Source organism: Coregonus clupeaformis, chromosome 11 (genome assembly GCF_020615455.1).
Source record: "Coregonus clupeaformis isolate EN_2021a chromosome 11, ASM2061545v1, whole genome shotgun sequence".
Taxonomy (NCBI): Eukaryota; Metazoa; Chordata; class Actinopteri; order Salmoniformes; family Salmonidae; genus Coregonus; species Coregonus clupeaformis.
Window position 1 is genome coordinate 7,072,051 of NC_059202.1, and position 23,416 is coordinate 7,095,466.

Consider the following 23,416-nt stretch of genomic DNA (forward strand, 5'->3'; position numbering starts at 1 on the left):
AAACATCTGGGACAGTAGAGAGCAGGGCCTCCCTCACCAAAAACTTCTACTTCTAACAACTATAATTGTTTCACTGAACCACCCGAACAAAAACTCTACCAACTTCCACCTTTAGAAATCAGAATTGTTGTGAACCACAGCGGTTCAATGTTTAAAGGAATAGACTCAACCCACTTTATTCAGCTAGCTAACTATGACACCATAGCTAACTAGCATGCTAGCATCCAAAAACACACAGTTTAGCGCCAACACTTGGTCACAACAAACCACCAATAGTGTGTGAAAGGTGCTGTATAGATAAAGTACATTGCAGTACAATATCTCACATTACATTTTTTATTTAGAATTCATCAAGCCACAGATTCCCACAATAAGTTTTGAAAGTACTATCCAGTAAAACTGGTACTGAATGCCTATAACATCAGATATCCCTGTAGCGTTCACTAGTGAGTTTTCCCCATCAAGGGTGTGTGTAATGAGTCCTATATTACATATTCACATAAGCAAATTGTGACAAATTAAAAACAAAAATGTGTTAAGCACAAATACATATAGATAGTTGAATATTATATTATATTACAATATTACACCAATCCTATTTGATCTCTGTCTAGAATATCTTCCCCCTAACTAGTTCCCTCTCAGTCTTACACCCAGTCTGTAGGGTTTGGGGGACAGGGTTACACCAAACACAGGGGTGTAGTCAGGTTCCCCTGCATCCTCAGGCCAGACAAACTTGAAGTGTCGCAGCAGAGTTACCATGATCAGGAAGAGCTCCATGCGAGCGAGTCCTTCTCCAAGACACATTCTAGGCCCTGCAACAACAACAAACTGTATGAGCCCTTTATGTATTATGATGTCAACAACAGCAGTGATGCACTTTGAGTTGCTCTATCCCTCACCTGCAGAGAACGGCATAAAGGCCTCAGGCTTCTTAAACTCGCCCTGCTCGTTCAGGAAGTTTAAGGGGTTGAACTCATGGGGGTACTTCCACTGACCCTCTTCAGACAGCACAGAGGTGAGGTTTGGAATGATCAAAGTTCCCTGCAAGTAAGAAACAGAGAAAGAGAGAGAGAGAGAGAGAGAGAGAGAGAGAGAGAGAGAGAGAGAGAGAGAGAGAGAGAGAGAGAGAGAGAGAGAGAGAGAGAGAGAATATGAGACATATCAAAGTGGAGAAGAAATAAGGAACATTATGTTAGAGATTTTGAAATGAGAAGACAAGACATTTTAGATGTATTGCTGCTTCTCACCTTTGGGATACTGTAGCCCATCACCTCAGTGTGTCTGGTGGTGCTATGAAACACACTGAGGGGGACAGTACTGGCGATGCGCTGACTCTCGTGGGTAACTGCCTGAGTGTAAGGCATCCTGTGTCTGTCCTCAAAAGATGCGTGTTCTTTCCCCTCCAGAACTGTGTCAATTTCCTGCTGACATCTCTCTGAGAAGACCAAAGGGAAGGGATGTTGGCAAAAAAGGGCTGAAGTCAAAAGGGCTTATCAACATTGCCTGACACCTTTTTTCTTGAGGAATAATCTACAACTGCTACAACTGTAGTAGTAGAAAGATACTTTTTCAATGTCAGCATTAGAAAATAAAGCAAACAGACCCTGAATCTCTGGGTGGGTCATGAGGTATAGAAAAGCAGTGAGCAGTGTGTTGGAGGTGGTGTCTGTTCCAGCAAAGTGCAAGTCCAGGATGTACATTATGAGTTGGGCCTCTGAAAAAGAAGATCCATCATCTCCTCTCTAGTGGGGAGAGTACAGCAGTGTCAGACTAAAACTGTGATGATTTTGAAGGCACTGTACTAACTAGTCATAATGATAGATGATGTGGTCTAACCCTCTCATCTAAACACTTAAACTCCCATAAATAAAATGAACACACTTTTTCTAGTTCATCCAGGTAGCAGTCAATGAAGTCCCTTGGCTCCCCAGGAATCCTGGTTTCCTTATGCTGAGTGACTAGTCCAAGAGACATCTGTTTGCAACAAATTACATTTTGAAAGGCCTTCTGGAATGGCAAGGGAAGGTGTCGGAGCATGGGCACTGTGTCATAAAGCTGTGGAGAAAGACCAAGTAATGAGTCAGAACTACTATTGAACCAACCATTCGTTATGCTTCCATTAACTTGTCCAGTGATTTTTTTGTCGAGATTTGGAAAGTTCGCATAACAATAAATAGATGTGACAATTGCCTGCTAGGGTGCGTTTCCATTTAACTATCTTGTGTTGATGAAAACAGCTGGACGTAATGACGTCACACCAACACCAAAAAAATATATATACAGTGTCTAATAAAAATGTAGTGGTTGAAGTTTCCATTACCCATTTAGGCAAATTGCGCATTAATAACTTGCCAACAGCCTGTAAGACCTCCCACCTTTCTATTTCATGTCTCAGTTAGCCCACGAAAGCCAGCATGGATAATAATTATCATGTGCCAACGTATCGCCATGGTCCGTGCCATGGTGAAACTTGCACTCCTGTAGATCTGAAATAATTGGATGGTGAATCTTGCCAGCTAACCAGAAAAGCAAGGCGAAGCAATTCAGGCATTTTTGAAAGTCAGGACAATTCTTGTCCTGCAAAGAAACATTATTTGTATATTTGAAAAAATTGATTTTGCAAGACGTAGGCATTTAGAATTAAATGTGAAGTGGAGCTTTAGTTTTATTATAAAAACACAATTTCCATCATCATTTGTCGCAATATATAAAGTTAGACAAAATAAAAATCCACCTGTCGAATGGTAAAAATGTTGTCGATCTTTAGAAAATGTCTCATATCTGCCGTTTCCATTACACGCCACAATGATTTTATGTGCCACATTGCTTTTTTAGAATAAATCTGGGTCAATGGAAACCTGCCTAATGATCTACCATCCATATCTGCTTTCAAACCAAAAGGTGTGATTTACAGGAAGCAATGTAATTAACATTGTTCTATGGTGTTTTATGTAAGTATACAGTTACCAAAAAGCTGTAATTATGTATAATACCATAGCCCAGGGTCCATTGGTGATCTTTGCAATCTCAGTGTAGAGCTTCACGAAGGTCTTAAGAAACTCATCGTTATAGTCATAACGTGACCCAAAGAGGACAAGGCAGATGATATTGGATGCAGCATTGTGGAAGAGAACCTGAGGGTTCATGGATTTTCCTGTGGAAAAATAACAATATTACTTTGATAAGAGATTTCTTTGTTCTCTTTAACGTTGAGCAAGAGGGTCATCTGTATAAGGACATCTGTTAAATGGCTATGTTACGTTCCTACAAAACAAAACACAATTTTCTATGTTCCACTTTCGTACCAACGCTTTTCGCCAAGGGTGCAATGATGTGCGATATCTCCCCCAGAATCCTCTCCTCCATGGACTGCTTCCCCAGACCAAAGTTTTTCAGGGTCATCAGGGCGAAGCGACGATGCTCTTTCCAGCTGGAGCCATAGTCCATAAGAATGACACCTGGGATAGTTTATTACAATTGGTCAGTATTTATTGACATATCAATCAAATGATAGTTACGTTCTTAAGTGGAAAAAACAGGAATATAAAGAAAAGGTTGTTTCAGAACAGAGCTCTTCACAGTAATAGATTGAAGTGTTTTCTTGTTGATATCAATAATGTCCTGTACTGTATATTTGGATACTATTACCTTTTCCTTCTGTGATGTGGTTGACCATAAGGTCTTGGGGTCTTCCTGCAAAATCTGCAGCCCTGGTAACCAGGGCCTCCTTCATAGCTTCAAGCCCATTGAGAATCACAGCTGGCCTTCCACCAATATAAAGACTGAAAACATTCCCATAGCGCTTTGCCAACTACGGAAATGAACATATTAAAGGATTGGCTCACTATTTTTAAACCAAATCTTTATTTTTGATGTAAATGGCATGTTATAGAAGGGTCCAGACACGTTTTTAGTAATTTCATTTGGTTTTGAGAAACTATCCCCACCTGAAATAGACCTTCGTCATTGCTCGTTCTGCAGTATGGGAGCTATGGGAAAACATTAACTGTGAATTGCGTAATTCCGAACTTTATCCACAACGTTATATTCCATTTGTGCGACTCAGCTGCTTCACTATACTGAGAGCTTTGTCGTTTCTAAAAGGACGTATTTGGGTGATTTTGGAGCCTTTGTTAATGTTTTCCATAGCCCCCATACTGCAGAACGAGCAATGAGTTAGTCTATTTTGGGTGTGGATAGTTCCCCTGCTGAAAAAAATGTATCTGGACCCTTCTATAACATGCCATTTACATCAAAAATGTTGATTTGGTTTTAAAAAATTGTGAACCAACACTTTAAGTATATTGAAGGTGCATAGTGTTGCAGTTGCATAGTGCACCTTTAAAGGCTATTTTCCTAATGGAATTGTTGAATTGAGTAAAACTGATCCAATCAGCAATGTATGGCCTTGAGATTACAGACAACATAAACTGTATACACAGCCCCACTTATTACGCAATTATAGACCTATGTGCAAAGGTTGCTTTGATAAAACTATTTGATAGATGATATATTCATATTGCAAAAAGGAATTATGGATTTCATCTGAAACATCCAAGTAATGCTTATTGATTCTTCATGAGAGCTAAAATAGCATAATAGAGTTTTATACAAGGCTTACCTTCTCCAGGTCTTTCATAGGATTCCCCAAGCTCAGATGCAGCAGATTCCCAAATATTGGAATGGGTTGTGGACCAGGAGGAAAGTTTTGGGGTCTATTAAACTTCAGGAAGAAGAATAAGAGGAGACAGATACATATCCACAGCAGAACGAACGAGCCCAACATACTTGTTGTTCAGTTCCAACTACTGCAGTGACCGCACTTTGCTCTACTCTTCTCCAAAGCTATATAGACATGCGCGTACACGCATGCGCGTCGGCGTCCGAAGTATACACATGCATTTGCACCAAAAACAAGTTTTGTTGTATAGACTTCTCTATTTCTCACACAGTCATTGACACTAACTAGGTTTCCATCCAATTGTCGACAGATTTTCATGCAAATATTTTAAAATATGCACATTTTCCCACCAGTGGTGTTTCCACCCAATGGATTTGTTGCAGATAAAAATCAGTGCGTGATGACGTGGTGCACACAACATTTACTTTTTCGCTTAAGTTTTCATGTACCGAATAAAATCTAAAGTTCAATCTGTTTCCATCACATTTTCAACTCTACCGATAGTTGTCACAAAAACTGTTGTGTTGAATAGCAAATGTGCCTACTCTGGTCTTGGCATGTGCGCTCTAGCCAACAGTTTGCAGATAGAGTGCAGGTAGGCTAGTCTACATGATGAGATTATTATGGATAAAAGCGAGAATCTTTTTATTTGTCAAACGGCAGTCAAGCATCAATCATCATGTCACCAGAATAAGACCTTCGATATTTATTGGAAAAGGAGCATCAAGATCACCTTACACTTTCACCACCCTGTGAAGTTTATCATATTTTATTAGACTAATAAACCGCATGGTTTCCAGAGTCATAGTGGGAGGACCACACACCATATTATCGCGACTCCAAGTCTAAAAGAAATTGGAGATAATGTCTAGATACTTTTGACTATGGAGATCAAGTTTATAAATTGTCTGGCTGGGCTGATGAAACATTGGATTGCGCAGTGAGATGGAACAGAGTAAATAGGCATTTCAATTTGTGGAATAGACACCGGCTGGAATGCGGACCCCCACCCTTTGTATAATATATCAATATTTGCGCATAAAGGCATAGAACTATGGTCTAATTTATCAGCTGTGGTGAGGTAATATTAAATATTGCAAAATGTTTTAATAGAAACAGTTGACTTTCTTGTCAAGTACATCAATTACATTTTACAGTGTAGGTTTTTCAAAGTAGCTAATCTTTTGCAGACAGCCCCTTGGCTTCAGTTTCACTAACCAATTAAACCAACCATCCCACCATACCTCGCGTGTGCAACGGCTTCTGACTTTATGCTCATTTAAATATTTTGTAGGCCTGTTCTGGATTAATAGATCAAGAATCTGGACCGGACAATATTGGATTCTCCTACCATTACCGTGCAAAGCAGTTTATATAGTCAAACAAAGCACAGCTGTCACGGTTTCGGCCGAGGCTGCTCCTCCTCCTGGTTCGGGCAGGCTTCGGCGGTCGTCGTCCCCGGAGTACTAGCTGCCACCGATCTATGTTTCATGTTCGTTTGGTTTGGTCTTAATGTTGTACACCTGTGTCTATTTAGTTCTCGTTGTGTGTGTCTGTGTTTGTGTGTGATTGCGCTTCTGTTACGTGTTGGAGCTACTATTTCCCTCCAGTGTTTTGGAGTGGTTACTTTGCACATGTTTTGTGCGCCGTTTATTTTGTCGCCTGTGTGCGCCTTGTATTCGCCTTCAGGCTTATTGTGCTTTTGTTTTGTGTGAATTTTGCGCTAAAGCCTTTGGACTGAGCCTCTGCGTCCTGCGCCTGATTCATACACCACACCCACCTTCAGCACCCTATGACAGAATCACACACCATAATGGAATCAGCAGGATCGGCAGAGACGCCTGTGTCGCTCGAGGAGCATATCCGTGGGCAAGATGGCCAGATTAGACAACTGGAGACCGCTCTACAGGAGGTAATCTACACCTTGCACCGATGGGAGGCCAGCCGGGTACCCATACCTCCACCTACCCTGCCCACCCCATTGGTCGGTCCACCAGTCCTAGGTTCGGAACCCAGGGGGATTCGGCTCTCGCTCCCGAGGGCGTATGACGGAACAGCTGCCGGGTGTCAGGGGTTCCTCCTGCAGGTGGAGCTCTACCTGGCCACTGTACACCCGGTGCCCTCGGGACACGAGAGCGTTTCCGCCCTCATCTCCTGTCTCACGGGCAAGGCGTTGGAGTGGGCTAACGCCGAGTGGGAGGAGAATGGACGCCAACACCATTACCTACGCAGAGTTCTCCCGCCGCTTCAAGGCCGTGTTCGACCATCCACCGGAGGGCAAAGCGGCGGGGAGCGTCTAGTCCATTTGAGACAGGGGAGGGAGGAGCGCGCAGGCGTTCGCTCTAGAGTACCGGACTCTAGCGGCGGATGCAGGGTGGAATGAACGGGCTCTCATCGACCATTTTCGATGTAGCCTACGAGAGGACGTTCAACGTGAGTTGGCCTGCAGGGATACCCATCTTACCTTCGACCAGTTGGTCGATATGTCCATCCATCTGGACACCCTGCTGGCCACCCGTGGACGTCCCGAGGGGAGTCCGTCCATTCCGCCCTCCGGCGCCTCCGAGCCGAGCCCTATGGAGCTCGGGGGTGCCGGCGCTGGAGAACGGAGTAGGAGGAGCCCGAGGGGGCCTGTCTCCTGCACCAAGTGCGGTCGTGGAGGGCACACTGCGGCCAGGTGCTGGGGAGGGTTCTCCGGGGGAGAAGACGACAGGCCACGCACTGGGGGGGCCTCCCAGGTGAGTAGACGTCCCACTTACCCAGAGCTTTCTGTTGCGCACTTTTGTATACCTGTTTGTTTTCCACAGGTTGCACCTCATTCCCAGCATAAGGCGCTCGTAGATTCAGGCGCAGCTGGGAATTTTGTTGATCTGAAGTTTTGTTTTGAGTTAGGGATCCCTCTCCTACCTGTTGACAAACCTTTTCCCGTTCATGCCTTAGATAGCCGCCCGTTGGGGTCGGGGTTGATCAGGGAGATCACAGCGCCACTTCGGATGTGTGCGCAGGGGGGTCATGAGGAGACTATACAGCTGTATCTGATCGACTCTCCTGCGTACCCAGTGGTGCTGGGGATTCCCTGGTTAAGCACCCACAACCCTGCTATTTCGTGGCAACAGAGGGCTCTCGATGGGTGGTCTGCTCAGTGCGAGGGGCGATGTCTGGGTGTTTCCGTGGGGGCGACTTCGGTGGAGAGTCCAAACCAAGTGCCCGCACTGCACATTCCGCCTGAATATGGGGATTTAGCTCTCGTGTTTAGCAAAACTAGGGCGACGCAGTTGCCTCCTCATAGACAGGGGGATTGTGCGATTGATCTCCAGGCAGGAGCAGCGCTCCCACGGAGCCATGTGTATCCTTTGTCTCAAGAGGAGAGAAAAGCTATGGAGACTTACATAGCCGAATCTTTGAGACAGGGATACATTCGGCCCTCCACTTCTCCCGCCTCCTCAAGCTTCTTTTTGTGAAAAAGAAAGATGGAGGGTTGCGCCCGTGCATTGATTACCGTGGTCTCAATCAGATTACTGTGAAATACAGTTATCCACTCCCTCTGATTGCGACCATGACGGGGTCATTGCATGGAGCGCGGTTTTTCACAAAACTGGATCTCAGGAGCGCGTATAACTTGGTGCGCATTAGGGAGGGTGACGAATGGAAGACAGCGTTTAGTACCACGTCAGGTCATTTCGAATATCTCGTCATGCCATATGGGTTGATGAATGCTCCATCAGTCTTCCAATCCTTCGTAGATGAAATTTTCCGGGATATGCAGGGACAAGGGGTGGTCGTGTACATTGATGACATTCTGGTGTACTCGTCTACCCGAGCCGAGCATATAACCCTGGTGCGTCGTGTATTGAGGAGGCTGTTGGAACACGACCTATATGTCAAGGCAGAGAAATGTCTGTTTTTCCAGGAGTCGGTCTCCTTTTTGGGTTATCGGTTGTCCGCGTCAGGGGTGAGAATGGAGGTGGATCGTGTGTCCGCTGTGCGTAATTGGCAAACCCCAACTACTGTAAAAGAGGTGCAGCAGTTTTTGGGCTTTGCGAATTACTACCGGAGGTTTATCCGGGGTTTTGGACAGGTGGCAGCTCCCATCACGTCCCTTCTGAAGGGGGGTCCGGTGCGACTGCAGTGGTCAGCCGATGCGGACAGGGCCTTTAGGAGACTGAAGGACCTGTTTACGTCGGCTCCGGTGCTGGCGCATCCGGATCCCGCATTACCCTTTCAGGTTGAGGTAGACGCGTCTGAGGCTGGTATAGGGGCCGTTCTCTCTCAACGGTCCGGCACGCCACCTAAACTCCGCCCCTGTGCTTTTTACTCTAAGAAGCTCAGCCCGGCGGAGCGTAACTATGACGTTGGGGACAGGGAGCTGTTAGCTGTAGTTCAAGCCCTTAAGGTGTGGAGGCATTGGCTTGAGGGGGCTCAACACCCTTTCCTCATTTTGACTGACCATCGGAACCTGGAGTACATCCGGGCAGCGAGGAGACTGAACCCTCGCCAGGCTCGATGGAGTATGTTTCTCACCAGGTTCGTATTTAAAATCACGTACATCCCTGGGTCCCAGAATGGTAAGGCAGATGCGCTGTCCCGGCGGTATGACACGGAGGAGAGGTCCGTTGAGCCCACTCCCATACTACCGGAGTCTTTCCTTGTGGCACCGGTGGTGTGGGAGGTCGATGCCGAAATCGAGCGAGCGTTGCGCATCGACCCCAGCCCTCCACAGTGTCCTGAGGGTCGGAAGTACGTTCCGCTCGAGATTCGGGATCGACTCATTTACTGGGCTCACACGTCACCCTCCTCTGGACATCCGGGTATCGGCCGGACAGTGCATTGCCTTAGCACTAAATACTGGTGGCCCACTTTGGCTAGGGATGTGAGGGTTTATGTCTCCTCCTGCTCGGTGTGCGCCCAGTGTAAGGCGCCCGACATCTGCCCAGGGGTAAGTTACAGCCCCTACCCGTTCCACAACGACCATGGTCCCACCTCTCGGTGGATTTTGTAACAGACCTTCCCCTCTCTCAGGGGAATACCACCATCCTGGTCGTTGTGGACCGGTTCTCTAAGGCCTGTCGTCTTCTCCCTATGTCGGGTCTTCCTACTGCCCTACAGACTGCTGAGGCCCTATTTACCCACGTCTTCCGGCATACGGGGTCCCCGAGGATATAGTGTCTGATCGAGGCCCCCAGTTTACCTCCCCGGGTGTGGAGAGCGTTTATGGAGCGTTTGGGGGTCTCGGTTAGCCTTACCTCGGGGTACCACCCGGAGAGTAACGGGCAGGTAGAACGTGTCAACCAGGATGTGGGTAGGTTTCTGAGGTCGTATTGCCAGGACCGGCCTGAGGAGTGGGCGCGTTACATTCCCTGGGCCGAGATGGCCCAGAATTCTCTCCGCCACTCCTCTACCAACCTAACCCCTTTCCAATGTGTATTAGGTTACCAGCCGGTTCTGGCACCGTGGCAGCAGAGCCAGATCGAGGCCCCTGCGGTGGATGATTGGATGAGGCGCTCGGAAGAGACGTGGAACGCTGCCCACGTCCACCTGCAGCGGGCCGTCCGTCGTCACAAGGCGAGCGCCGATCTCCACCGCAGTGAGGGGCCGGTGTACGCACCCCGGAGATCGAGTCTGGCTCTCTACCAGAAACCTACCCCTCCGCCTGCCCTGCCGGAAGCTGGGTCGGCGGTTTGTGGGGCCCTTTAAAGTCCTGGGAAGATTGAACGAGGTGTGTTATAAGTTACATCTACCTGTTGAATATAAGAATATTAACCCCTCGTTCCATGTGTCTCTTCTCAGGCCGGTGGTAGCTGGTCCACTCCAGGACAATGAGATAGGAGAGACTCCTCCGCCCCCATTGGACATCGAGGGGGCTCCGACGTACACCGTTCGGTCCATCTTGGACTCCAGACGCCGGATGGGGGGTCTCCAGTATCTCGTGGAGTGGGAGGGGTACGGCCCGGAGGAGCGGTGCTGGGTGCCGTGGAGGGACATCCTAGACCCATCTCTCCTGTCGGAGTTCCACCGGGACCATCCCGCGCGCCCTGCTCCGCGTCCTCCTGGTCGTCCCCGAGGCCGGGGTCGGCGCACGGCTGGAGCCGCGCGTCAAGGGGGGTACTGTCACGGTTTCGGCCGAGGCTGCTCCTCCTCCTGGTTCGGGCAGGCTTCGCGGTCGTCGTCCCCGAGTACTAGCTGCCACCGATCTATGTTTCATGTTCGTTTGGTTTGGTCTTAATGTTGTACACCTGTGTCTATTTAGTTCTCGTTGTGTGTGTCTGTGTTTGTGTGTGATTGCGCTTCTGTTACGTGTTGGAGCTACTATTTCCCTCCAGTGTTTTGGAGTGGTTACTTTGCACATGTTTTGTGCGCCGTTTATTTTGTCGCCTGTGTGCGCCTTGTATTCGCCTTCAGGCTTATTGTGCTTTTGTTTTGTGTGAATTTTGCACTAAAGCCTTTGGACTGAGCCTCTGCGTCCTGCGCCTGATTCATACACCACACCCACCTTCAGCACCCTATGACAACAGCGAGTGAAAGGGGCTACCTGCTGTAGCTAGCTAATGTTGTGCTCAGTCTCCTCCTGTACTCCCTGTTCACTCATGACTGCATGGCCAGGCACGACTCCATCACCATCATTAAGTTTGCCAATGACACAACAGTGGTAGGCCTGATCACCGACAACGACGAGACAGCCTATAGGGAGGAGGTCAGAGACCTGGCCATGTGGTGCCAGGACAACAACCCCTCCCGCAACGTGATCAAGACAAAGGAGATGATTGTGGACTACAGGAAAAAGAAGAGGACCGAGCACACCCCCATTCTCATCGACAGGGCTGTAGTGGAGCAGTTTGAGAGCTTCAAGTTCCTTGGTGTCCACATCACCAACAAACTAACATGGTCCAAGCACATCAAGACAGTCGTGAAGAGGGCACGACAAAACCTATTCCCCCTAAGGAGACTGAAAGATTTGGCATGGGTCCTCAGATCCTCAAAAGGTTCTACAGCTGCACCATCGAGAGCATCTTGACTGGTTGCATCACTGCCTGGTATGGCAACTGCTCGGCCTCCGATCGCTAGGCACTACAGAGGGTAGTGCGTACGGCCCAGTACATCACTGGGGCCAAGCTTCCTGCCATCCAGGACCTCTATACCAGGCGGTGTCAGAGGAAGGCCCTAAAAATTGTCAAAGACTCCAGCCACCTTAGTCATAGACTGTTCTCTCTGCTACCGCACGGCAAGCGGTACTTTGTGGCAACAGTTTGGGGAAGGCCCTTTCCTGTTTCAGCATGACAATGGCCCCGTGCACAAAGCGAGGTCCATACAGAAATTGTTTGTCAAGATCGGTGTGGAAGAACTTGACTGGCCTGCACAGAGCCCTGACCTCAACCCCATTGAACACCTTTGGGGTGAATTGGAACACCGACTGTGAGCCAGGCCTAATTGCCCAACATCAGTGCCTATCCTCATTAATGCTCTTGTGGCTGAATGGACGCAAGTCCCCGCAGCAATGTTCCAACATCTAGTGGAAAGCCTTCCCAGAAGAATGGAGGCTGTTATAGCAGCAAAGGGGGGACCAACTCCATATTAATGCCCATGATTTTGGAATGAGATGTTCGACGAGCATGTGTCCACATACTTTTGGACAACTACACTCACTTAAGAAAATGTTTCCCTACAAATTACAAATTAAAACTCATCTGTGTGTCAAACACACATATAAAACAAATGATTACTAAAAGTTTAGATAGCTGGCTAGACTAACTACCAATCTGTCACGCCCTGACTTATGGGACTCTTGTATGTTGAGTCAGGGTGTGGAGATCTATGTTATTATTTATATGTTCACATTCTAGTTATTGTGGTTCTATGTTTGGCCGGGTGTGATTCCCAATCAGAGGCAGCTGTCGCTCGTTGTCTCTGATTGGGGATCATACTTAAGTAGCCTGTTTGCAATCCTTAGTTGTGGGATCTTGTTCCGTGTATAGGCTTGTATTGTGTTTAGCCTGAGGACTTCACGTTACGTTGTTTTGTTCGTGTGTTTAGTTTATATAATAAACATGTACAGTGAGGGAAAAAAGTATTTGATCCCCTGCTGATTTTGTACGTTTGCCCACTGACAAAGACATGATCAGTCTATAATTTTAATGGTAGGTTTATTTTAACAGTGAGAGAATAACAACAAAAAAATCCTGAAAAACGCATGTCAAAAATGTTATAAATTGATTTGCATTTTAATGAGGGAAATAAGTATTTGACCCCTCTGCAAAACATGACTTAGTACTTGGTGGCAAAACCCTTGTTGGCAATCACAGAGGTCAGACGTTTCTTGTAGTTGGCCACCAGGTTTGCACACATCTCAGAAGGGATTTTGTCCCACTCCTCTTTGCAGATCTTCTCCAAGTCATTAAGGTTTCGAGGCTGACGTTTGGCAACTCAAACCTTCAGCTCCCTCCACAGATTTTCTATGGGATTAAGGTCTGGAGACTGGCTAGGCCACTCCAGGACCTTAATGTGCTTCTTCTTGAGCCACTCCTTGGTTGCATTGGCCGTGTGTTTTGGGTCATTGTCATGCTGGAATACCCATCCACGGCCCATTTTCAATGCCCTGGCTGAGGGAAGGAGGTTCTCACCCAATACTTGATGGTACATGGCCCCCCGTCCATCGTCCCTTTAATGCGGTGAAGTTGTCCTGTCCCCTTAGCAGAAAAACACCCCCAAAGCATAATGTTTCCACCTTCATGTTTGACGGTGGGGATGGTGGTCTTGGGGTCATTGGCAGCATTCCTCCTCTTCCAAACACGGCGAGTTGAGTTGATGCCAAAGAGCTCGATTTTGGTCTCATCTGACCGCAACACTTTCACCCAGTTCTCCTCTGAATCATTCAGATGTTCATTGGCAAACTTCAGACGGGCCTGTATATGTGCTTTCTTGAGCAGGGGGACCTTGCGGGCGCTGCAGGATTTCAGTCCTTCACAGTGTAATGTGTTATCAATTGTTTTCTTGGTGACTATGGTCCCAGCTGCCTTGAGATCATTGACAAGATCCTCCCGTGTAGTTCTGGGCTGATTCCTCACCGTTCTCATGATCATTGCAACTCCACGAGGTGAGATCTTGCATGGAGCCCCAGGCCGAGGGAGATTGACAGTTCTTTTGTGTTTCTTCCATTTGCGAATAATCGCACCAACTGTTGTCACCTTCTCACCAAGCTGCTTGGTGATGGTCTTGTAGCCCATTCCAGCCTTGTGTAGGTCTACAATCTTGTCCCTGACATCCTTGGAGAGCTCTTTGGTCTTGGCCATGGAGAAGAATTTGGAATCTGATTGATTGATTGCTTCTGTGGACAGGTGTCTTTTATACAGGTAACAAGCTGAGATTAGGAGCACTCCCTTTAAGAGTGTGCTCCTAATGTCAGCTCGTTACCTGTATAAAAGACACCTGGGAGCCAGAAATCTTTCTGATTGAGAGGGGGTCAAATACTTATTTCCCTAATTAAAATGGAAATCATTTTATAACATTTTTTACATGCGTTTTTCAGGATTTTTTTGTTGTTATTCTGTCTCTCACTGTTCAAATAAACCTACCATTAACATTATAGACTGATCATTTCTTTGTCAGTGGGAAAACATACAAAATCAGCAGGGGATCAAATACTTTTTTCCCTCACTGTATGCATTTCACTCTGCGCCTTGGTCTGACCCGTCCTTCAACGAACGTGACAGAAGATCCTACCAAACACGGACCAAGCAGCGTGCCCAGGAGCAAACACCCTGGACACAGGTGGGGAAGATTTGGTCTTGGGAGGAGATATTTGCGGGGAAAGGACCATGGGCGAAGGTAGATGCCCAGGCAAGAGAGGAGCAACGGAAACACAGAAGGCGCCGGCCGAGGAGGAAGCCCGAGAGGCAGCCCCAATAATTTTTGGGGGGTGCTAAAGGGGTGGTCGGGGAGCGAGAGAGAAGAGCCCCGACCACTGCACCCGGTGGGTTTCCAGGTTGAGTCCCTACGACCATGTGAACAAGAGTGGGAACAGTTTTATACTGAGGAGTCGGAGGATGACGACGACAATGAGTTTCTGTTCCCTAACTCGTGGGGGCTCCCGGAGGAGTCCTAACTTGAGGAGGATTGCTGAGAGAGAGAGAAGGATCGGATCTGCAGGGTAAGAGAGGAGGCCACCACATTACGGGGGCTGATAGCGAGAATAGAGCGGGAGAGCTCCATTTAAGAGGAGGCACAGCAGGAGGCTCGTAGGGAGAAGGAGGAAGTAGATGCTGGTTAGGCAACATAAGGAGCGTGGGTTAATTGAGGAACCCATGTATGCGGAGATACGCACTGTATCGCCAGTGCGCATGCACAGCCCAGTGCGTTCGTTGCCAGCGCCCCGCACGTGTCGTGCGAAAGTGGGCAGCCAGCCAGGACGGGTTGTGCTGGCTCAACGCTCCTGGTCTCCAGTGCGCCTCCAAGGTCCAGTATATCCTGCTCCGGTTCTACGCACTGTGTCACCAGTGTACCTCACCAGTCCTGTGCGGCCCGTACCTGCTCCTCGCACCAAGCCAGTGGTGTGTGTCCCCAGACCGGCCCGTGCCTAATCCCCGCACCAAGCCAGTGGTGTGTGTCCCCAGTCCGGCCCGGCCCGTTCCTGCTCCTCACACCAAGCCAGTGGTGCGTGTCGCCAGTCCGGCCCGGCCCGTTCCTGTTCATCGCACCAAGCCAGTGGTGCGTGTTCCCAGTCCGGTACGGCCTGTGCCTGCTCCCCGCACCAAGCCAGTGGTGCATGTCGCCAGCCCGGTACGCCCCGTACCTGCTCCCCGCACCAAGCCAGTGGTGTGTGTCCCCAGTCCGGCCCGGCCCGTTCCTGCTCCTCGCACCAGACTAGTGGTGCGTGTCGCCAGTCCGGCCCGGCCCGTTCCTGTTCCTCGCACCAGGCCAGTGGTGCGTGTCGCCAGTCCGGCCCGGTCCGTTCCTGCTCCTCGCACCAGACCAGTGGTGCGTGTTCCCAGTGCGGTTCGGCCCGTTCCTGTTCCTCGCACCAAGCCAGTGGTGCGTGTTCCCAGTCCGGTACGGCTCGTGCCTGCTCACCGCACCAAGCCAGTGGTGCGTGTTCCTAGTCCGGTCCGGCCCGTGCCTGCTCCTTGCACCAGACCAGTGGTGCGTGTGTCCATTCCGGCACGGCCCGTGCCCGGTCAGCTGCTCCACTCCGGAGCCAGAGCAGTCCGCTCCACCGGTGCCTGATCCAGCTCCGGTCAGCAGTTCCACTCCGGAGCCAGAGCATTCCGCTCCACCGGGGTCCAGTCCAGCTCCGGTCAGCTGCTCTACTCCGGAGCTAGAGCAGTCCGCTCCACCGGTGCCTAGTCCAGCTCCGGTCAGCGGCTCCACTCCGGAGCCAGAGAAGTCCGCTCCACCGGTGACCGGTCCAGCTCCGGTCAGCGGCTCCACTCCGGAGCCAGAGCAGTCCGCTCCACCGGTGCCCAGTCCAGCTCCGGTCAGCGGATCCACTCCGGAACCAAAGCAGTCCGCTCCACCGGGGTCCAGTCCAGCTCCGGTCAGCAGCTCCAGTCCAGACCCAGACGTCAGCCCCTCTCCAGGTTCGGGGTCTCCCACACCAGGGCCCAGACAGGGCTTGGTGCATCGCGGGAGCATTGCCGATCCAGGCCCAGACGTCAGCCCCTCTCCAGGTTCGGGGTCTCCCACACCAGAGTCCAGACAGGGCTTGGTGCATCGTGGGAGGAAGGAGTGGGGAAGCAGCATGCCGAGGTCCAGACCAGACCAGGGGCGCAACGGGGAGGCTGAGAGAATGTGGTCGTCATGCCCACCCGGACCCTACCCTGTTATGTCAGGTTTGTGCGGTCGGAGTCCGCACCTTTGGGGGGGGTACTGTCACACCCTGACTTATGGTACTCTTGTATGTTGAGTCAGGGTGTGGAGATCTATGTTATTATTTCTATGTTCACATTCTAGTTATTGTGGTTCTATGTTTGGCCGGGTGTGATTCCCAATCAGAGGCAGCTGTCGCTCGTTGTCTCTGATTGGGGATCATACTTAAGTAGCCTGTTTGCACTCCTTAGTTGTGGGATCTTGTTCCGTGTATAGGCTTGTATTGTGGTTAGCCTGAGGACTTCACGTTACGTTGTTTTGTTGTTTTGTTCGTGTGTTTAGTTTATATAATAAACATGTATGCATTTCACGCTGCGCCTTGGTCTGATCCGTCCTTCAACGAACGTGTGTCACGATCGTCGTGATAAACGGACCAAGGCGCAGCGTGATAAGCGTACATTCTTTTAATGAGTACACACACGAACAAAACAATAAACGATACGTGAAGTCCTAGGGTTAAACACAAACCTTACGGATCAAGATCCCACAATTAACTGTGCCAAAACAGGCTGCCTAAGTATGGTTCCCAATCAGAGACAACGAGAATCAGCTGCCTCTGATTGGGAACCACCCTGGCCAACATAGATCTACACGAACTTGAACAAAACATAGAAAATACAACATAGACAATCCACACCCTGGCTCAACATATAAGAGTCCCCAGAGCCAGGGCGTGACAACGTGACACAATCTAAAAAGGGAAATCGCTAATTGTCAGCTAATTGATTGACTGACATAACGAGAGAAACTGTTGATGCACAACCAAATTTCGAAATTGCACCTGGTGTATTCTACTATTCTTACTCTCAATAGTAAGTTGAGAGGGGCCCTAAGTAACCGCTTATGTGGCTTATGCCTGGAGCTGACCCTGACACAGACCGTTTAAAAAATGCTTGCGATTTCCTCGTATGAGGTGACCTCACATATTTTGGCCGAGATGTCTCATTGGCTAAGTTGCCCAATTAGCTGTTTACTTGTCATGAATATTTATAATGACCAGTATTTGCCCAAACCATTTTGTTGTTACGGTACAGCCACATTTTACATTTTAGTCATTTAGCAGATGCTCTTATCCAGCGCGATTTACAGTTAGTGAGTGCATACATTTTCATACTGGCCCCCCGCGGGAATCTAACCCACAACCCTGGTGTTGCAAACGCCATGCTCTACCAACTGAGCTACACGGGGCCACACCATTCAAACACACAAAAGTTGCTTTTTAACATACTTCATTACAATTTTTTTGGGAAGGAAAACAAGTTTACTCATATTGTAATTAATTATACAGAATATTTCAAACAAATCTGGAAACACTGATCAGCTACTTTAAGCTACCTAAACTCCCATTTAAAAAAAACACACACACTTTGTCTAGTTCATCCAGGTAGCTGTCAACGAAGTCCATTGGTTTACCAGGAACTCAGGTCTTCTTACGCTCAGTGACCATGTCAATGGCAATCTGTTTACTGGATTCTACATTTTTAAAGGCCTTCTGGAAGGGCAAGGGAAGATGTCGCAGCATGGGCAGTGCATCATAAAGCTGTGGAGATATTCAAAACACATAACCAATGATCTCCCACCCATATCTGCTTTCAAAATAAAGGGATAGTTAACCCAAATTACATATTGGCTTCCTTACCCTTTAAGAAGTCTATGTACACGTTAAGACAGGAATCCATACTTTGGTTTTGTTTACCTGACCACTGTCTCCAAATGCTCAGTTTGGATTGGATTTGTACCACAAATGCAAAAGAAAATACTTTAGGAGACAGTGGCCAGATAAACAAAACCAAAGCATGGATTACTGTCTCACTGTCACGAGAATTCTATCTCTAATACTCAAACTTTGATTAATCCCCAGAGGGTGTAAGACTCTAGTTAAGAATGAATTAAACAAATTGTCCAGTCTGCAAGGGAGAGCGCTCTGGCGCCAAAAACACACACAGCCTTTTTATATGCGTCCACACAAAGGACTTTGCTCCACCCACCTTTAGGCAGCCTGTAAATTTCCACAGTATAGAATATTTAAATAGGACAGTTTCTAAGTCTCCTTTCTCCTGGAATGTCTGTCTCAGCAGTTTCCAACCCCCTTCTCTGTTAGCGGGTTTATTACTACCTTATAACTCTAACACAGTTTACACAGTCATACAGTATCGAGGTGGAACAATTTTAGTCATTACCATAAACATACAAATTCATCTATCAATCCACCCTTTGACTAAATGTTTACACTCAGGATAAATGTATTTACAAGCATGCTCTGGCAATAACCCTTTTTTATCTGGAGTTATCCTGATCGTCATTAATAATATCGTTAGACATTGTACCCAATTTCTTCCTGCGCTCCTGTGTGTTTTCCTTAATCCCTCTCTAATCATACCGTTCATATTAGTATTTTCTTTCTAACTGTATCCAATTAAGTATTTAGTCCTCTCCTCCACCTAGTTATCTTTAATCCTACCATCTACCATCATCCCCCCTGTTGACACATGGCTTTGCCCATGTGTCAATATTGGCACCTCTCTAAACAATCACTTAGTGTCACGTACGTTGTATAAATGGTCGGACCAAGATGCAGCGTGGTATGCGGACATGTTTAATTTAATAAATAAACACTTGACAAAATAACAAAAGCAACTGAACGTGAAGTTCTAAAGGCTAACAGCAACAAGCCTAAGCAGAAACAAGATCCCACAACATAGGTAGGCAAAATGGCTGCCTAAGTATGATCCCCAATCAGAGACAACGATCGACAGCTGCCTCTGATTGGGAACCACAACCGGCCAACATAGAAATAGATACACTAGAATGTATCCAAATCACACCCTGACCTAACCAAACAGAGAATACAGGTGATCTCTAAGGTCAGGGCGTGACAGTACACCCCTCCCAAAGGTGCGGACTCCGGCCGCAAAAACCTGACTCATTAGGGGAGGGTCTGGGTGGGCATCTAGCCTCGGTGGCGGCTCAGGCTCCGGCTTCGGACGTGACGTAGGCAGTAAACTCTTCTCCCATCCTGCCTCCCCTTTGCACGCCCGGTCCGGTCTGGACCCCGACGCGATGCTCCCCCTCTCAGTCCTCCCACAATGCACCAAGTCCTGTCTGGACCCTGGTGTGGGAGCCCTCGACCCTGGAGAGGCGTTGACGTCTGGTTCTGGCTCGGCAGTCCTCCCGTGATGCACCAAGTCCTGTCTGGACCCTGGTGTGGGAGGCCCGATCCTGGAGAGGGGTTGACGTCTGCTTCCGGCTCGGACCCTGGTGGAGCAGATGGCTCCGGCATGGAGGAAGAGTAGACGACCGGACCTGGACTGGGCACCGGTGAAGTGGACTACCCCGGCTCTGGTAGGGAGCAGATAACCGGAGCAGGACTAGGCACCGGTGGAGCGGACTACTCTGGCACTGGACTGGAGCAGCTGACCGGAGCTGGACTAGGCACCGTTGGAGCGGACTGCTCTGGCACTGGAGTGTAGCAGCTGACCGGAGCTGGACTAGGCACCGGTGGAGCGGACTGCTCTGGCACTGGAAAGGGCCGTACCGGGCTGGGGACACGCACCACTGGTCTTGTGCGAGGAGCAGGCACAGGCCGTACCGGGCTGCAGACACGCACCACTGGATTGGTGCGAGGAGCAGGCACGGGCCGTACCGGGCTGGCGACACGCACCACTGGTTTAGTGCGAGGAGCAGGCACGGGCCGTACCGGGCTGGGGACACGCACCACTGGTTTGGTGCGAGGAACAGGTACGGGCCGTACAGGACTGGAGACACGCACCACTGGTTTGGTGCGAGGAGCAGGTACGGGGCATACCGGGCTGGCGACACGCACCACTGGTTTGGTGCGAGGAGCAGGTACGGGCCGTACAGGACTGGAGACACGCACCACTGGTTTGGTGCAAGGAGCAGGTACGGGGCGTACCGGACTGGAGACACGCACCACTGGTTTGGTGCGAGGAGCAGGTACGGGGCATACCGGGCTGGCGACACGCACCACTGGTTTGGTGCGAGGAGCAGGTACGGGCCGTACAGGACTGGAGACACGCACCACTGGTTTGGTGCGAGGAGCAGGTACGGGGCATACCGGGCTGGCGACACGCACCACTGGTTTGGTGCGAGGAGCAGGTACGGGCCGTACAGGACTGGAAACACGCACCACTGGTTTGGTGCGAGGAGCAGGTACGGGGCATACCGGGCTGGCGACACGCACCACTGGTTTGGTGCGAGGAGCAGGTACGGGCCGTACAGGACTGGAGACACGCACCACTGGTTTGGTGCAAGGAGCAGGTACGGGGCGTACCGCGCTGGCGACACGCACCACTTGTTTGGTGCGAGGAGCAGGTACGGGCCGTACAGGACTGGAGACACGCACTACTGGTTTGGTGCGAGGAGCAGGCACGGGCCTTACCGGTCTATGAAGGCGCACTGGCGGCACAGTGCGTAAAGCCGGCGCATAGCCTGTTGCCTGCATGGTCACACGCTCCTCAAAGTGAGTGCGGGGAGTTGGCTCTCTTCTGAAACCTGGCTCCACCAGCCTCTGCTCTAAGGACTGTTCTCTGCTGCTGGAGGGTTAACTCCTCTCTCAGCTCCTCCTGTTGTCTGGCTAGCTCCTCTCTCCGTGCATCCACTGACTCCTTCTCCCTGTGGGCCTCCTGCAGCGCCTCCCTCTGAAGGGAGCTCTCCTGCTCTCTCTTAGCTAACAGCCCCCGTAAAGCAGTTACCTCCTCTCTCAGAGTGCTGAGCTGCATGTCTTGGAGGGCCTCTATAATAGCGGCCTCCTCTTCCTCCACAGTCAGCCCTTTCAGGGCCTCCTTCTGCTCCGTGTGCCCCCCAAAAAAATTATCTTGGGGCTGCCTCTCGTGCTTCCTTCGCGGTCGGCACCGTCGGCGTCACCGTTGATCCTCTCCTGCCTGCGCTTCTTCCTTCGCCCAGGGTCCTTTACCGGCTAATATCTCCTCCCATGTCCAAAATGTCTTCCCCACCTGTGTCCAGGATGTCTGCTCCTCCTGGCCACGCTGCTTGGTCCGTTGGTGGTGGGATCTTCTGTCACGTACGTTGTATAAATGGTCGGACCAAGGTGCAGCGTGGTATGCATACATGTTTAATTTAATAAATAAACACTTGACAAAATAACAAAAGCAACTGAACGTGAAGTTCTAAAGGCTAACAGCAACAAGCCAAAACAGAAACAGAAACAAGATCCCACAATATAGGTAGGCAAAATGGCTGCCTAAGTATGATCCCCAATCAGAGACAACGATCGACAGCTGCCTCTGATTGGGAACCACAACCGGCCAACATAGAAATAGATACACTAGAATGTATCCAAATCCCACCCTGACCTAACCAAACAGAGAATACAGGTGATCTCTAAGGTCAGGGCGTGACACTTAGGTAATATTGGTAAATTATCCTTAGTAATACAATCAATCAATCCCTTATCTTGTAAAAACACTCATGTTTAGTTTAAACTCTGTTCAACCCCGGCTCTCCCGGGCTTGACCTGAATTCTGATGGTTGGACATGACAGGTCCATACTTAAATCTTTCAAACATACACACACACAGTGAAATTACCCAATTCAGTTATTTGCCTAGCAACAAAGAATTCTAACTCTATGTTCGTGATTAATCCAGTTTTATCTCATAGTCCACTAAAGAAAATCTACCTCATCAAAAGCTAAGACTGTTTGGGAAGTGAGCAACTTTTCTTTTACTTCTATGAATTGCTCCTCCGCCTCGGAGTTCCAAATGATGTTATCATGGCCTGCCATTGCCTTCCCATAGATAAGATCACTTTATTTACCAGTATGCAGTGCATAATGGGGTACCCAAGCTCTACAATAGTTCATAATTCCCAAAAAGCTCATCATTTGTTTCTTGTTGAATGGTTTTGGCGCTTCAAGTATAGCAGTTTTCCTGGATGAGTTTAACGTTCGCCCCTCCTGAGTTATGGTATGTCCTAAGTAAATCACCTCGCTCTGCCAGAGTTTAAGTTTTCTTTTGCTAACTTTGTCTCCCTGTTCTGCCATAAAGGTCAACAATTGGATTGTATCTTTCTTACATCCCTCTTGAGTGGGATTAGCCAATAGAATATAATCTACCTACATTAACATTTGGCTTCCTTCCTGAGGTTCAAACTTTCCCAAATTCCTGGTTATAGCCTGGTTCTCCCTCCCCGCTCACTACCATGTATGCCTTCATACCCCTCTCAGTCGGTGTTTCAGCTACATTCAACTGAGTCATAGCATCTCTTCCTAGTAGATTAACTGGTCATAAACTTGATAACAGTACAGGTATGCATACTTCTCCTCCTGAATTTTCATGTTGTAAAGTCACAGGAGCTGATAACCGCTCTATAAATTGATGGCCTGAGGCAGAGCGTACTAGGAATTTTCCCCTCCTTTTCTGAACACATGAGTCACAACGTGATTCATGCTTTCAAAAACAAAACACCAACATTGTTTATTAAACCACAATAAAAATGAAATTAAAATGACAACATTTGATAATATCTCAACTTACTTCTATCCCGTAAAGTAATCCAAGATTAGTACAATTGACTAGCAACAGGTATCCCTCATTCAGGGAAAGCTCTCTCTCTCTTTTGTTATTTTATTGTTCGAATCATGTATATTATTACCAAATTATAAACTTCTTCACACTTTTCACAGTATTATAAATTACCCTCAACTCTGTAAAATAAACTATCTTAATGTCCTCCTCTCATGCCTTTAGAATGACCAGTGTGGATGATCAATTCACACTAGAAAGTCAAAACAGAGTTCAGAGGTCATTGAAATCCTTCAAAGAATTGCTCCATTCTATAGTATACTAAACATTACCATCATTCAAAACATTTCATAAATGTTACTTATCCCAAGTG

The 23,416-nt window shown here is 48.7% G+C and overlaps 1 protein-coding gene across 1 annotated transcript; it reads right to left on the bottom strand.

Annotated features, from left to right (window-relative positions):
* Positions 1-273: 273 nt before the first annotated feature.
* Positions 274-4,947, bottom strand: LOC121576937 (cytochrome P450 2F2). The gene is made up of 9 exons (XM_041890542.2): positions 4,625-4,947; positions 3,652-3,814; positions 3,309-3,461; positions 2,997-3,157; positions 1,885-2,058; positions 1,607-1,745; positions 1,251-1,438; positions 903-1,044; positions 274-815 (listed from the first exon to the last, which is right to left on the bottom strand). The coding sequence occupies exons 1-9, from the start codon at positions 4,787-4,789 to the stop codon at positions 631-633; spliced, it is 1,470 nt and encodes a 489-aa protein (XP_041746476.2). The 5' UTR covers positions 4,790-4,947; the 3' UTR covers positions 274-630.
* Between the last annotated feature and the right edge of the window lie 18,469 nt (positions 4,948-23,416).